Source organism: Telmatherina bonti (assembly GCF_933228915.1).
Source record: "Telmatherina bonti genome assembly, chromosome: 2".
NCBI classification, from domain to species: domain Eukaryota; kingdom Metazoa; phylum Chordata; class Actinopteri; order Atheriniformes; family Telmatherinidae; genus Telmatherina; species Telmatherina bonti.
This window is the reverse complement of record NC_136620.1, coordinates 26,291,916-26,308,806: the sequence shown is the minus strand read 5'-3', so window position 1 is coordinate 26,308,806 and position 16,891 is coordinate 26,291,916. Positions and strand designations below refer to the sequence as shown.

At 38.0% G+C, this 16,891-nt stretch overlaps 2 protein-coding genes across 3 annotated transcripts; both read right to left on the bottom strand.

Moving 5' to 3' along the window:
* Nucleotides 1-116: 116 nt before the first annotated feature.
* On the bottom strand, nucleotides 117-4,499 carry bcap29 (B cell receptor associated protein 29). 2 transcript variants are annotated; one of them, XM_079254604.1, is made up of 8 exons: nucleotides 4,291-4,499; nucleotides 3,802-3,902; nucleotides 3,469-3,569; nucleotides 3,211-3,358; nucleotides 2,962-3,097; nucleotides 2,647-2,743; nucleotides 2,406-2,506; nucleotides 117-2,315 (listed from the first exon to the last, which is right to left on the bottom strand). In XM_079254604.1, exons 2-8 carry the CDS (start codon nucleotides 3,891-3,893, stop codon nucleotides 2,280-2,282), a joined length of 711 nt encoding a protein of 236 aa, XP_079110730.1. In that variant the 5' UTR covers nucleotides 3,894-3,902; nucleotides 4,291-4,499; the 3' UTR covers nucleotides 117-2,279. The 2 variants fall into 2 exon arrangements, with proteins under 2 accessions (XP_079110730.1, XP_079110729.1); XM_079254603.1 differs by having other exon boundaries at nucleotides 4,196-4,497.
* Nucleotides 4,500-14,541: 10,042 nt separating this feature from the next.
* Nucleotides 14,542-15,846, bottom strand: LOC306767539 (G-protein coupled receptor 22-like; the record flags this gene model as incomplete). Its single annotated transcript, XM_079255604.1, has 1 exon — nucleotides 14,542-15,846. The coding sequence occupies one exon, from the start codon at nucleotides 15,844-15,846 to the stop codon at nucleotides 14,542-14,544; it is 1,305 nt and encodes a 434-aa protein (XP_079111730.1).
* Nucleotides 15,847-16,891: the final 1,045 nt, after the last annotated feature.

Below are 16,891 nucleotides of genomic sequence, written 5' to 3'. Positions count from 1 at the left end.
AAGTATGTTCTCTAAGTCTGTATTAATTCTTCAGCCTTTTCAGTGACTGATTTAAAAGCGATACAACTGAAAATGATGAATGAATTATATTTCATTCATCATTCAGCTTTGCCAAAGTCAGTTCTACATGTTGTAGACAAGGTATGTACTTTTATGATGATAAAAAGAAAATCTCTATTAAAAATAAAGTAAATGGTCATGATCACTTAAAGAATGGAACTTTAAAATACATTATACTTGTGAGACAGATGGACATTTGATGACGACCTTCACAGAACTACGGTAGCTGGGAAGTGCAAAACAATATTACATCAACTGAAACACTTTCCCATTTCCACGATAGACACTTACACAGTGTTTTGCAAAATACTGTCCCGAATACTGTAAAAATGTTTGTGCAAATATAAAGTTATGTTTTGTTGGTAAAAGGGTTTCAGTGATTTGTTTAGAACTTGCTAAGTGTTTTGCAGTCGCACATGAAAGTTTGCATTAAGGATTCTAAAAGTGTTTCATGTTTTATACAATTTTTTTTTCCCCATCAAATGGAAAGTTGGTTTGTTCTTGATAAAAGTGTTTTGGCTTTGTTTGTTTTTTTTGTACATGTTAACATGTTTTCTATGATGTAAATGTGCAGTGTGACAATGTCAAATAGTTGGGTATTGTGTTGTTTTTTTCCTGTGTGGGTTTTGTTCTCCTGTCTTCCTTGGGTGTAGCTTCCAGTTGCTGCACGAATTGTTAACCAGAGCAGGGACAACTGACTACTGCATCCTTTTACAGCTGGATCCACTCTACAGCCAGTGCCAGTTCATCTGCTTTCCAGTGCTCTTCAGTCAGAATTCAGCAATTTGGATTTTCATACCCCTTAAATCTGATGGAAATCAATCAATCTATACTTATATTATTCTCTCGTCACTCTGCACCACCATCATCTACCTGGAAGGATCGGTCTTTTATCCCTTAAGAAAGCCCTTGCAGTTTTTACAGTGAGTAAAAATCAGTTTTTACTTGGAATACTTTTTAGCCCTCACTCATGGATTCACCAGTTTGTTCTTCTCCAGCAGTGTCTATCTGATTCACCCCCTCTACTTCCAATCAACCAGCTCAACTACGGTCACCATTTTTTCAATAAATCCCTTTCTAATTGCAATCTGTCTGTCTTTCTGTCTTTGGAGCCCTGCCTCCAATTCCAAATCATAACAAAAGAATTTCACTCAATGGAATATTGTTTTGCAGTTTTCGACCACCATGCAGAAGAGATGTAACTGTTATCTTGCCATAAAACTGGATATTAATATGCAGCTCTTGTTGTAAACACTGACATGCACTGATACAGAATTTAGATGTAATTTACCATCAAACACAACTGCATTCCCTTCACATAAAGCCCAATGAAGGGTCTTTGTAATATTCTGTATTACTCACTGTCTTGACAGATGAGCTTTCTTTGTGGTACAGTCATTGTCATTGTCCGGACTGAGAAAACAGCATTCGATGAAAGAAAAACGTTTCTTAGCATTTTTTGTTTTCCTTGCGCCAAAGTTCAGAAGTAGCACTCAAACGTTGTCGTAGAACATATATTTACTGTCACCAAGGCATGTTTAAACTTAAACTTAGTGGTTTGATAGTTATGTTAGCAGCTACATCTGCTTCAAATGTTGTCAATATATCCACTAGAGGGCAGCGTAGAGCTCAGAGTTCAGATAGTTTCAGTCAAAGGCAAAAGCTTTCCACAGATGTATTGTCACATGGTTGACAGCAATGAAAGTGGCAGAAAGTTTAGATGACAACATGGTATCCTTGATTTAGGGGGCCTTACGTACCATCAGCAGTTCAGTTGCTGCTGACTTTTCAGCCATCTTTTCTAACTAACCAATGCTAACCTCGACTATTGTTTCAGTGTTTTTTTTTTTTTTTATTCTTTTAATCTAACATCTAAACATTTTTTCTGATTTATCCAGTTTGAGTTTTCCTAACAACCTTCCCACTGGAATCCTGACAAATAACAAGCATAGTACATGAGCAAAAATGGGAATAACTGGATCATCTTACAGCCAGTTGCCTGTGGGAACACCTTATTAAAAAGCTTGTATTTTCAGCTTTACTCCCACAATTTTTTATTAAACTAAAGTATAGCCACAGCAAAACAGTAGAGCAGGACATGAAGGGGTTAACAATGTAATTTACCAAGTCAAGACAAAGACAAAGACAACGGTGCGTGATATCGTCCTGTTAAGGGTGTAAAAAAGAGGGCAGGAAATTAATACAGCTCTTTCCAGTAATTACTGATCCTTTTTGTCCTCATGACTCTGAAGATTCTGTAAATCAAGCACATGATAAAAATATGAGTCTTTAGTAGATGTAATATCCAGTTAATATTCTAGGAATTGAGTCTTTGATGAGTTTACCTGAAGTTGATTATGTTCCCTTAACAGTCTGTCATACTCCTGTGCCAGACCTTTAGCCTGCCTCCTCATTGCTTCATTATCAGCATTTGCTTGTTTAACAGCTATACAAACAATATTCACAATCAGTAAATCTGTCCAAAGGCACTTGTAATACTGTAACAAATACCACAGTTTACATTTACACATTGTCGTCTACTGCACAGTTGTTGTTTTTTTTTTTTTAATAAACATAATTGCTCACCGTCCTCAGCAGCCTTCAGCTGAGCTGTCAGCTTGTCAGCTTCTTGCCTCTGGTGTTCTTTTGCTGTTGACATGGATTTTTCTACTTCAAGGAGAGCCTGTGCACAAAGGATCATCCTTAATTACCAAGTTTGTGTAATTATTTCCACAGTGGATAACAGACCACATGTCAACTGGAAACCACAAACACAAGCATGGAATAATACCAGCCTGTTGAATGAACAGACAAGCTCACCAACATTTATAATGCAATTATGTTGCATTATTAGTAAAGAAAACAATTTAAAAAAAAAAACCCACGACCTCTGCTTCTCACTTGTTTGAGCATTTGGTTGTCCTCCTTGTGCTGTTTGGTTGTTTTGAAGGCACCGTCCATCTGTGCTTGAAGGCCTGCATTGTTGTCTAAGGTGACGGCGACCTGGTTTAGCAAGGTGACAACCCGTCGCATGATTCTGCAGAACAACAAAACACATGTTTCAAGCAGAAAAAGACCTCAAAGCTGTTTGAGTGTGTTGAATTAAAACAGTTTTCCTTGTGAGTGAATATGGAGCAGTATCTCACTCACAGCCAGAGAAAGAGAGAAAAGCCACATATGTAAAGGTTCCTCTGAGCCCTGAACAGCTTCATGTGGACGTGGTCATACAAGTTTGGATTCACTTTAGCATCTTGCATGGGCTCTGGACCCGAGTACTTCTGCACCTCTCTGAGCGCATCTGAGGATTAGAAGGAGAACAAAAGATGACAATGTGTTGAGAACACACTCATGACTACTCCACTGTCTCTCACACAGGAGGACATCTCTGCATACCAGCAGACCGCTTACCGATGAAAAGAACAACAAGGGCCATGATCATCGCAAAGAAACATTTGTTCCAGTATGGGGATAACCAGCTCCATATCCTCCAGCTGAAAACCAAACGCCATCTGCAAAGAATAACTTGTTCAGTGTGACAGTCACAAAAAAAATCACAGTAAAAGCACATGGGTGCACTCTGCTGGGGATATGAATGAACTGCCTCTTGTGATGCTGAATGTTTGAGCTCAGCATGGACTGGAGTCTTTCTTTTATAGAAAAATGAGGCTGTTCAGCAGCACTATGGTTTGCCAAATTAAATTTCATGCGTTGAGTAGCCTATTAGAATGTGTGTTACTGTACCTCTGTGCTGATATGAAGGGTATACACAGGATGAGGTTGACGACTATCTCTGCATACAGAAAGAAAGCGACAGCTGTCCACTGGAGAGTCATCCTTATTTTCTGAGGAAGATGGAAAGTTGAAAAGTGCAATAAAACTAACAGGCAAACACTTGGAATGCTTCAAATTCCCCTTAATTTATTTTAGTTTCATCATAAATAAAATATTCAAACTAAACAAATGGTAATGCAAATTAACATAAAAATTATATTTTTGTTTATGTTTTCTTTAAAACCACACACACACTATATCATTTTAATCCATGCTTCACTTTTTTTATTGACTTTGCCAACCCAGACATACAAATGCCTCACCACTCAGCACAGGACAAACTATCAGTTTTAATGATCCATACCTGTTATTCTGGCTTTTATTTCGCTGTCTGCTTCTACTAACCAGTTGCAGCCCTTTCCCAAAGTCCTGAAATCTATCAAAAGGTTGAAAGCTTACCAGTAACAACAACGCTGTATGCTTAAAAGTATTGGAAAGTCCAGACACACATTCTCTCACACTCGGTCGCAACAGCTGCTGGGAAACCTCAGAGGACTCAGCCCTAAATAAACTCTGCTGGACATTACCGATCAGCCTCTTCTGTATGAGTTAAGATCCAAACTTAAAAGTGACTCAAAGCTTTTCTGTGAGTGCAGAAAATGAAAGTTGTTTTTTTTTTTAATTTAAAGTGAGCTACGTTTTTTCCTGGCACATGTGTATGTGAGCACGTGTGTGACTGTTTGCTCACACCATCTCACATTTCATGTCAACTTACAAAAATAGCCTATGGGGTGAATCGCTTAGTGACTGTGTGAAAAGAAATTAGGTTTTTTTCTTACTTCGTTTCATTTTTTCAGTACATAAATAAAAGGGGCATGCAAGCATTTAAACATCCTCTTTTTAAACAAACCAAAGGAATAAACTATTACCTGACTGTAAAACATGTATTACAAATGACACATGACACAACTTCTTATTTTCTTCTTATAAGTTCCAAAATAATTTTGGAAAAGTTTTCATTTTTTTCTTTCTGCATTAGAGACTTTTGGTCCGGAGAGAATCTTATGTTTTTTAATAACAGATTTATTATAACTTTAGGGTCATGGGACTGTGAATTAAATTTAAACAGTAGAAAAAGTGCAGTCAAGTTTAGGGAAACATTCATGACCTTCACTAAACCGCTACAATAACATCTGGCATCAAAAAATCCTTTTTTCTGAATCACTGGCTGCCAATTTCTGCCTCCCCAGCTAAAAACACAAAACAGTGTAGATATATGAACCAGATGTTCAACCTAAATTTATTAGCCTTAAAGGTCATGCTAGGTGGCAATATACAGATATGAGTTAATCTGCAGAAAATAAAAGTGTGTTGTTTTCTAAAGAATGTGTCATGTGATCAGGCTGTAACTGGAAGACTTATACGTGTGCGACAGGTGTAAGACCTCATGAATCTGGTCTCATCACTCAGTCAGGGAACATTCTATTACCATCATTGTAATACTTTCATTTTTTGTAGACTTTTAAACAGTTTAAAAAATAAATAAAAACTTGAGTCATTATTTTATTTGGGGTGAAACATGAATAATTTAGAGATAGTCTGATGTCATATCAGCTTCCTGACAGTGCAGAAATGGTTCTGTTTTATGACTTGGAGTGGGTTGCTCCACAAAGAAAAGAGCATAATACCTCAAGTTATTTTGTTCCATTTATACAGTGTTTTTATTTGCCCTTCTATTGCCTCTGACGGTTTTCTCAGACCTCAGCTTTATTGTTTCAGTTCCTTGTGCAGTTGTTCAACAAAAAGGATGACTTTAGCTGTGAAATGGCTTATTAGAATTGAAAGTTGAATCTTGAGTTACTTTATATTGATGATTGTGTATTTGCTTAAGGAGCATATTAACCTCCCGGTTTAAGATTTATTTCTATTTATGCTTTTATTTTTACCAGGGGTAGCCTAAATTCTGTGGATGTTGAATCTTCTGAATTGACATTTCCTGCACTAAACAATTCTCGTGAAGCTCCAGAAGGGGGCAATGTTGACCAATGATGAAATAAAGGTGCATGTAGAAGGAAGCCAAATCAAACATGCTTTATTTGCTACTCACAGATGTTCAACAGTTTGGTTAAAGAGCATATTATCCATAGATGTTAATGAACTGGTAAATATAGGCTCATTTCAACAGCTCACACATCACCAGTTGAAAAGGACTGTGTTTTTAAGTGTGAATGTATGCATGTGTGCGTGTGTGTATGTGTGTGTGCACAACTAAATAGGCTTTTTGCTTGCTCATAAACATAAACCGCATGCTGCAATATCAATAGAATCCAAACTCATTCTTGCTCTCATCCTTCAGTACACGCTTCTTGCTGAACATTGAAGGTTTTTTCTGGCTGAATTCTGCACCGGGGAATAGTTTGGATATTTTGCCCTCTTCAGAGCATTCAACTCGCAAACTGTATTCACATGGGCTTCCTCTGTGAACGAGCCTGATAGCTGCAATCTTCTTTGACTGCACGTCTCGGGAGTGTTGAGCGGCAAAATGTTTACAGCTGCACCCTGTCATAGCTTTTTGAGAGCAACTAAATGACTATGGCAGAACTGAATGAGCTTTGCTTGTGCTCATCTCCTCATCATTTTAGAGGCTGCACCTAACTGCATTCACAATGCCTTTACAGAGACATCCATAATGACTTTCACCAAGGACCACCTGTACACCTGCTAGTTCATATAATTATTCAATCAGCTAACCATTTATAAGCAGCACAAAGCATTAAAAATTTTGGAAACTTTTTAAAATAGACAACAGTTCTGTGAGGTGCCTTGTTGATGAGAGGAAGAAACAGTAAATGTTAAAATCTTGTGTCTCAAGATCTCCACAATTTGTTGTGACATGAGAGCCTGTGGAAAGGTTTGGAATATATTTCAAATGCCCCTTCTGGATTTGAATGCTCTCTGTTGTGTCACATGCAGCTATTATGAGGGACTGATTTGTATCTTTTCATGTGGAGCGAAAGAGACGTGCTATAATCATGAGGCAGCAGTCATCGCTATGTGGAGAACTGGAGGGCAGCAATCTTGTCAGTGCTTTCTATCCTCTCACACACAGAGGTTGACATCCTGTCACTGCCTGATATAAACAACTGGACAGACTCAGAGCTGCATGCGTGCATTGTGTGGGCATAGCAGCACATGTAGGAGCAAATACTCAAAAATACACACACACACACACACACACACACACACACACACACACACACACACACTGTAGGACTGGGCATTCAGCCATGTCGGCACACGACTTAAGACTTTGCTTCTGTACTTCCCACTTTTAGTTTAGTGTGATAAGAATATTCTTCTTAGCCCTTTTGTCCGGGTCTCGTTTCTAAATGGAAAGTAAGATTTCTTGCCACAATAATAAATTTCTTTAAATAAAAAAAGAAAATCTGCATTGAAACAAACATTTACAGATTTTTTTTCCTGAGCACAGCATTGTTGCTTATCCTATTTGTACCCTATGATTTATTTTGTTGTTGTCTGATAAACAAATGCAAAACTACTGAAAAACACAATATAAATATCTGCTTCCAGAGGAAAACCTTAATCTGAACCACTGATTTGAGTGCAGACTTAGTTTTTTCTTTCTTTTTTTTTTTTTGTTCCTTCGACACAAATATTGCCATTAATGTCATAGCAGGTGGAGGTCATGTTCCATTGTCTCTCTCTGCCTTTGATTCCTGCTTTCTATCTCCGCCGAAGGTTTTCTTGTACAGAGATTATAGGTTTTTATCAAAGTCATATATCTTCCAACACTGTAAACCGTCCTTCCATCTCTCTAGATTGGGAATGGTGAGAGTAACGTTCGGAAAATGACCATGAGCAACAATTTGTCAAGCTGTGCGGGTGGGTGTGCTCAATTTAGTTTCTCTTTCTCTACAGTAGCAGAATTACAGTTGAGTGTTCGCTGACCTAATGCAATATAGGCTCCATACAGACGGAGTAATGTGATTTCCTGGGCTTTTATTCTGTGTCTGTGACCAGATAGAGAGGGGCCCTAAAGAGATGGCATCTGTATTTGGGATGGCTGTCTGAAAGAGACAGCCATTGAGCAAGAGATAGAGGGACCTAATGTATGTGATAGGACAGCAGCAAATAGCACTCCTGATGTGGTCTACAGGGGAGGAGGGCAGGGAAGAGAGAAAAGGACCCGCCAGGGTCAAGTGGTTCTAATGAATTTCACAGTGAGACATACATCTTTGATGGTGACTTTGGAAGAGTATTGACTTTTTTTTTCCTGGAGGTCATCTCAGGTTGGAGTAAAAGTATGTGTCAGCTTATTAGTCTGCTATTTTCCCAGATTCAACTTTAGAAGCGGCAGACGCTGTCTGTTGGAACATGTGACAAATATTTGATTGAGCGCAGTTTTTTTTTTTTTTTTTACATCACTGTTTTTGGTATTTTTTGAAGCTGAAATCAATATTATACAGGCACATTCCTCACTGCTCTGCTCTGCCATGTTTTCTTGTTTCCTTCCTGAGCTGAGCTTGCCTCAGCCAGACAGGTTGAGGTGCAGGTAAATCATGTAATCCCACCAGAACGGTGTCATCATTATATTACATTTTCTACCAGTGTCAAATGATACAATATTGCACTTGGGTCCAGCCCAGGTGCAGTTCAGTTCTTATTAATGGAGATTCTTTGCTGGATGTCTGTCACTTATATATATATAAAACGTTAACCTCCACCCACCCAGCGATGGTCTGGAGAGCTGTCCAGTGTGTACTCCTGCCTTTTGCCCAAAGACTGCTGGGATAGGCTACAGCTTCCCCGCGACCCTTCATTGGATTGAGCGGTTAGGATAATGAATGCATGAATAACCCCCACCCCTCCCTTTTTACAGAAAGACAATGCAAAAAAAACGAAAAAAAAACCCAAAAAAACAAAACAGTTACAGATGTGCTTTTATTAAAACTATGGACCTTTCCCTCCTAAAGACCTGTATGCTCAAGACCAATACAGAACATGGTGGGAAGAAGAAACATTGCGTTCTGCTCTATAACAACATGAACAGAATAAATTAAATACAAAAAGGAAAAATGTACCTTTAAATCAAATAGAAATTGCATTAATATTTTTACAACAATGCTTAATACAAGTAACACAACATTTTTCTGTAAAAAAAAAAAAAAAAATCCTTCTTGAAAACTCAAGGACGAGACAATTAAATATTGATACCATCAGACAAGGTAATCAAATGGAGAGGAAAATTGTCTTTATCAGTGTTTTTTGTAACTGTGGTGTTGCTCTTTTATTGTTGAACAAGTCTAAACATCAATCTTCCGCGAAAGCGTTTTTTTTTTTTAAATCTCAGTTTAACCTGCAAATTTTTCCAAAAGCTAATGTGATGTATTTGGCCATCAAAAAGAAACAATACTGATTGTTCAAACAATACTGTAGCAATACTATGCATTCATTGTAAAGACTATCTTGAAAGAAATCAGCTGCCATGAATAAAGTGCTGGAAAAAAGACTGAAAAGCTTGACAATAATCAGAATTAATTTGAGAAAGTTTAATTCCCCATGACAGACAAGAAATACCACTGTGGACTTTGCACAATGTTATATTTTATGGCTCACTTGTACAATAAAAGCAGCGTCGGTGATGAATATTCCCTCCTCCTCTAATATGATGGTGAAGCAGATTAGCCAGATGGTTTTGATAAATCTGATCATATCAAAGTTCAGTACTGAAAATCAAACTCAGGAGTCAAGAACAAAAAAAAAAAAAAAACAAACAAAAAAAACAAAACAAGGTTTACGCAGAAAAAAAGCCCTTTTTTCCTTTTCAATTCCTTTTTTCACACTGGAATATTCAAATGTTTAAACAACTTTGCAAAAGTCTGTAGCTGCCGCTATTGGTCTGACGTTCTCTTGTTGCTGCCAGTACGGGACGCCATTTGAGAATAAACAAAAGTATTTTAACCACAAGCACACATGTTGAACACTGGGAAGATGATCTCTAGATTGTTGGGAATGGCAGCGGCCAGCTAGTGTCTTGCTTGCAGATATACTCCAGTTCAATCATCTTCACTCAGCTGGTACTCTGACTTCACACCTGAAAGATGTCGAATCTCAAATATTAATACATGTCCCTATGTTTGAGAAATTTTGTGATATCATGTTACATGAAAAGATTAGGACAAAGGCAGCAGTGGTGGGAAGTTACAAAACCAGAAATATATCAAAAGAAAAACAGGGGAAGTGTTGGGATTGAGAAGCCTAGATATTCAGACTTTAGGACATCCTTGTGGTGGCATTTTTAAACCCAAATTATTAGTTAATGAAAACATGTATAATGCAGTTTTTTTTGTTTTTTTTGCAGCATCAGATTTGCATAGCTTGTGAGTGAAAACTCAATCATATGCTAGATTTTCCCCAGGAAACTGCAATAGCATCCATAAATGTTGTAACTCCAGAAAACTTAGAAACATATTAGAAAGAAAGCTTTTTTATGTTACTATTTAATGGAATACACAACCATATGTGTGTCTTGTTTAAGCAACAGAAAGTGGCCAAAAGGTAATAGAACTAGAATGTCTCCTTCTCTTTGTGGGACGTTTTTTTTTTTGGCTGTAAAAGGGGGGGGTTATTCAGTGGAGGATAACACTGACCTAAAAAATGATTTTGCTTATGACAAGAGAGCTATTAGGACAGACTATGGTGATGAATGAGATCTAAAGCCCCTTTCATACATGCACTCCTTTTAATAACAGGAATGCAACTGAATATTCTTGTGTCATGGATGAATGGTCACACCCATACGTTTCTTTCCACACTAAATTCAGGCAAAGTTAGAGCCTGAAACATTTATATATTCCTTTCTGCAGTCAAATGAATAGATATATATCCACAGCAGTAAATTTTGATTTGGCATATAATTTGTTGTTTTAAAGGAATCTTTCAGATCGTGTCATGCAGTAGATCAGTGACTATTAGGGCTATTCGAACTATGCAACCCACTGTCTTTCCTTCCCATTATTCTTAGTTTTCACATCTATGTTGCAGGTTGTAAGTCAGGTTATGGCCTTCCCCGTCAAACAAACAGATAGTACAGGCATTATGGCATTGAGAGTGTCCCCATGTGAAAAGGACAAGTAATGTTCTCCTTAAGTCAGGGACAATCTTTGTCATTACCATAAGTGGAAAAAAACCCTGAAAGGATTTTAAATGTTAATTTAGCGGAAACGTTTTCGAAAACAATGTTTTCTGCGGCTGCCTTTCATAGACTTAATTTTAAAAGCAAACTTCAGGCTAGTATCAAAAAGAATTTCCCCTCAAGGATGAATAAAGTATTTTTGATTTTGAATGGCAACATTACAGAACTTATCCTATCACTTAATGCAGAGAATAATATTATGTTACCTGCAAATACTGGAGTGGTGCTGCAGCTCTCTTGTGACTATTATGGGTCTGAATGAGGCTGTGAAAAATAGTAATATGAACAACATCTACATCTGAACGACTAGAGAGTATTAGTTTTAGATTAATGAGGCCATTAATGTTATGTATCCCATGATTATAAAGGACCAGAGCCAGAGTTCAATCAAAATATAGCAATTAAAACATTGATATAAAAAGTTGAGCTGGTTCTGAGGCTGTAAAGTGATCTGGTTTATTATTTGTTGTTCACTGAGACAATTCCTGCAAATGCATGTGTTTAAAAAAAATGGTAGTACGTCAGTAACAACTGAGCTATTCTTTCATATACATTTAGCATCTATTTGGAATAAGAAGTAGACATCATCACAGTTATTAGCAAGTGGTTCTTATTTCATTTATACAGTATGACACCTGCACAGCTGCATCTCATGACATTTTAACTTTTATAAGCATAAATTGTTTTTTTAATTTATTATTTTCTTTTTTCAGAAATAATTTTGGAAGGCTATAAATGGAAAAAGCCTTTCTTTTTATTTCTTTTCTTTTCATGAATGATAATATGGTTCATAAAGCGCATGTATGTGGGCAGTGACTTGATTGCTATTTTATCAGGACTAAATTATAAAAGAAATATATAGACAATCTGTGCACTGATACCCACATCCATTTGGAATTTTTCAGGTAAAATGAACTCAGTACTGTAGAAGTGTTCATTTTAAATGTATCCTCTGGTTAAATCAGTCACTTTATAGTCAGCTTCTCTGCCCTGCCAGCTAATCTGTTGCTGGCTGTGATCCCATCTCCACTCTCAATCAGTTGTGCCCTCAAGGCACCGTGACATCCTCACTCCCTGTTTTAAGCAGGGCCATAAAGAACCTTGCCTGCATCAATACTCCTGTATCAGTCCCCTCGCCTGTGCTACAAAGCAGACACCAACAATAAGAAAAGCATTTGATTGAGGTTTTGTAATCACTGGTAGCTGACATCCTTTTGCTCTCTGGATTTAAAGAGCTCTTCAGTTTTCTGCTCTATGAGACAGCAAATGTGACATGTAATAAGTTCATTACTGAGCCATGGAGCGGAGGCTGCACATAATTTTGCGTGCACCTTTATATATGCATGAGAATATGCTGTGTTCATCCGCTTTATAGACAAAATGTCATCCTTGACCTGGATCCTTTCAGTGAAAAGCAACTCTGATAGCTAAGCGTGGCTTTATATGCTAATGAATGTTGTAAGTTTGTATCTAGAGTTGGTGTTAAAGTCCAGCCTGGATGTAATAAGCTGACACATTTTCCTTTGAATTCCTACACAATTCTCCTTTTAAAATTCCTCTAGCTGCTGTTTTCTATGAATTATTCTCCTGGGGTAGGGCAAATACAAAGCTAAGATACTCTAACAGTCACACTGGAAATACTAGTTTACTGTTAGTTTTTTTTCTTCTTTAGACCGTGCTTAAAATTTATGCATTGCTATCGATCTATTGTTCAAAGGAAATTACACTAATAATAAAATTGTTTTCTTTTAGCTTTGTTATATAACCTCTATATTATAAACTAATTATTTATTTCTATTGTCTTTTCAAATGAGCAGAATATAAGTGGGCATTCATTCATTGTATTCAGCGTGTGCTTTCACAGCCCCAGTCTCCATTTTACCATATTACCACATTCAATTCATCATATCAAAATGAAGCAATTTCAGCTTTTTTTCACTCAGCTCAAAGAGATGACAGCTAAAAGGAAGCAGAGTAGAATATGATGCATCTGGTTTACGTCAAACAGGATGATGACAACCATGGTGCTGTGTTGTGTCTGTGGAATGTGTGTGTGCCTGTTGAACTCTGGGACAGTACTTCCTGAGCGTTATTACTATAGCAACACCACAGTCACTTCTTTTCATTCGCATCCTTCTATGTGTGACCTGTCTTTTGTGGTGTCTTCACACTATTTTTTGTTTCATTTTAGTTTGGGGGCCCTCCTTACTTGAGCTCCAAGGCAATAAGGTCAGTGGCCACTAGAGACTGTAGGGTTTGGTGTTGAAGAAAGAAGCACTGTGATGAATGAGTGTAATCTCACAGCTGTTTCGGATCCACAAACATTTTACTCAGAGTTGGTGAGAATAGGAAGCCTTTCACTGCACAGGGTGTTTATTATAAATATACATTTACATAACAATTTCTACTTCTCTCTCTCTATTTATATACCTTGTTTGCCCTATCCTGTACATATATGTACATAATTTACTGTGTCGCCACTGTTACAAAAGGCCATGCAATATCTACAGTTCAGTATATGATATAACCATGAAACCTACCGTAATTATCAATAAATAGCAATAAATTATCCACCTTCTAATTTTGTACATTCTATTGCACATATTACTTTACATTACTGCTTTGGATTAACATGTTCCCTTTTTAAACTTGACCTGATGTCAATTTTAGCTGCTTTGACGTCATAGACTGCATCCCATTTAGGGATTATTTTCTTTTTTACATGAGTGGTGTAAAGAATTTATGAATAGTCTTTACCTTTTGTAAATAGCAGTTTGTAGGGCTCCCAGCTTGAGGAATCAGGAAGGAGTTCTAAAGAGAAAGTTATACTCAGAAGGAGGCCAATTAGGAGCATTTTTGTGAAACTTTTTCATTAAACCTTAAATTTTTCACATGGTTTCAGCAAACTTTTTTACCCTGCATCATAATGCATCTGTATGCATGATGTCCAATGTTTCCTTGTACTGATCAGCTGAGACTATTAGGAGAATCGTCAAAGTAGCTGTATTATTTATTGCATGTTATTTTTTGCAGTTATTTAAAATATTGTGAGTTTTTGTGCTTTTTCAGGTTTTTCAATCTTTTTGTACCTGGGATCTTAGAAATAAACAGGTCTCATCTGGAGTCCCAGCTGACAGCAGGCAGAATACACCGTGCAGGCATTGTACTCGCAAAGATGCAGAGTAACACTGTGGTTGTTCAGATGAGTAGAGCAGCAAAGGAAACAAGCCTCTGTTGCAAAAGTTTTGCTGTTCAAAATTTACCATGAGTCCTATATACTGTCAACTACAGTTAAAGTTCAGGTTTTGAGTAAGTAAAAGCTTTGATTTCACCATTAAATGTTTTCTGCAACTGTCCAAACTGAGAGTGCACCTACTGCTATTTACTGCAGGTAAACCACTGACTGCTCATGTAAAGTTCACACAAACCTGATAATAAAAACAAGAAAATGACAAATGAAATCAACTATCCCTTTAGGTCAATAACAGTCTCCTTTACTCCACATCTTCTGTGGACAGATGTTTCAAGTTGGCATCTTTGTCCTCAAATGTCACCTTTTTGTTCCTCTTTGGATCAATCCAAGAGTTGTGAATAATAGCATTGTTCGGAGTAGGATCTGCTTCAATGATTGACACCACCCGCTTCTTCATCTTGCTTTTTAAGACTTTCTGGAACTTTTGCCTTGTAAAAGCGTAGAGAAGAGGATGAAAGATTGTGGTCCCATAAGCCATCACAAGGAAGCCCAGTCTCAACTTTACCATTAGGTTACTGGGGCCCATACTCAGGATAACTGTGTTGAGAACTGTGATGGGCGTCCAACACAGTAAGAACGTTGACACAATCAGAAGGGACATCCTAAAAACCCTTTTTTGGCGCTCCCGCCTTTCTCTGTGGCGTTTAACGGCCCTTCGCAGGGCAATGATGACAGAGACCGAGGTACGCATACCCAGTGTGGGATTGCGGCTGCTGCTGCTCTGGGATCCATCTGTCGCCTCTTGCTGTGTTGTCATGGCCGTCATGGATAAACGCTTTTTCCTGCGAGCCTTCTTCTTCTGCGATGTGTGAAAACGTGTGCCAATGCGAATGTTGAGTGCCTGCAGGATCTTTGAGTAGGTGATGAGCATTACAATGGCAGTAAAGAAGAAAATGGGGATCTGAGCAAGCAAGTGGTAGTAGAGGCCCGGTTCAGTGTTATACTGGTTAGTGTGAACCTCATTTTCCACCATTGTCTGGTTCAGTCCAACGTGAGCAAAGAAGCCCACCTCAATAAAGGGTACAAGAAAGCTGATAAAGGATAGCACCCAAATGGTAGCCAGTAGTGCCAGAGCCCGGCCCATGGTCAGCACTCGATTAGCCGGTTTTACAGAAATGTCATAACGATCTAGTGTGATTGCAAGCACATTGGCAGCAGTGGCGACACTAGCAAAAGAGACGCAAGCTTCGTGGAAGCAGCAGACCAGGTCATTGTCTCCTCTCAGGGACAGCAGCACCACCACAATAGTGAGGGGGATGCAGCACACACAAACTAGCACATCCAACACATGGAGGTTCATGGTGACGATATTACTGACAGAACTAATCAGGTTGGACTTCATACAGTAGAGAGCCAGCACAGTGAGGTTGGAGCTCAGACCCAGCAGGATCTCTAGCATGAGGAAGCCAGTCAGGGAGACTTGAAAACTAACAGGGTAGGGATACGGGCTGGGGGTAGCCGAACTCATTGGGATGAGCTCGTTGTTGTCAGTAACTGTGACGTTGCTCATGGTGGCTTCTTTGTCTGGGCTGGGAAGGATAAGCATTATCCTGTGTGTGAGGAGGAAAGAGAAAGAATTTATGAAGAGGAAAAGGAAAAAGTTTTGTGTTTGTGCATAACTAGAATCTTTTAGAAGTCTTTTCAGAAGTAATGTTAAATGAAGGCATCTTTGAGTCAGAGGATTAAAGCTAAAAGTATTCACTTGAAAGAGGATGGGATGTTTTTCTTGCCACCCTCTACAGATTAGTTTGCATAAATGGATGTATGGCAGGGTTCATTTAAAACTTCAAGGCCTCAGTGAGGAACTGCTTTGCTAATGACCATCTGATGAAATACATCCATTTAGAGGCCTAACCTGGAAACATATCACGTAATGTCCACAGTTAAAAACCATAAATGCTTTGCAGCTGGTTAGCTGGGACTTACAGGTCTTCTGAAAAACTCATCCAAGATAAACTGATATGCAATCCATAGATTATATTTATGAATTCTGTTGGACTACTTATACAAGATAAATGCAGGAATAATATTTCTTATTACCTAAATTCATAATATCATTTTTCTTCAAAAATACTAGAAGGGAATAATACAAAGCCAAAATAATCAGGCAAAGGTTATCAGCTGACTTCCACATTTCAGAAATACCCTTTAAAATCCTAGATGCTTATCCAGAGTAACTAAAAGTCCTATGAGTGGACCAAAAAACATCTGGTGTTTCTAAACAAGTTCTTAAATTTTGTGCATCAGGTGATAATTTTCATGATAATTTTCATTTTCATGCACTACCATAGAAACTGCAGTTTCTGCTTTGCTACTTTATGTTTGTCCATTAATAATGTTGTAGATCACTTTTGAAAATATATGTGTATATATATATATATATATATTTACCCTTCCCTCCAGAACTATCTGAATACCAGGCCTGTGTAATCAGGACATTGAGTCCCTGTTAGATCCACAGAGACGATCATCCCATCCAAACATAGCCAGCAAAAAAAGCGTTTCCGCTCCAACAGAGCCCCCCAGCATGGCTTTTTCTTCACTGTTCGTCTCTCTCAGAGAGGCTGACATCCACAAAAGCACCTAGTTGT

Bases quoted from the DNA above. Each gene is read 5' to 3' on its own strand.
- bcap29 (XM_079254604.1), bottom strand. From the start codon at position 3,893: ATGACTCTCCAGTGGACAGCTGTCGCTTTCTTTCTGTATGCAGAGATA. The intron at 2,744-2,961 runs GTGAGAAGCAGA...CTTTGTGCACAG, and splicing joins ACAACCAAATGCTCAAACAA to GCTCTCCTTGAAGTAGAAAA. The intron at 2,507-2,646 runs GTGAGCAATTAT...TTGTTTGTATAG, and splicing joins GCTGAAGGCTGCTGAGGACG to CTGTTAAACAAGCAAATGCT.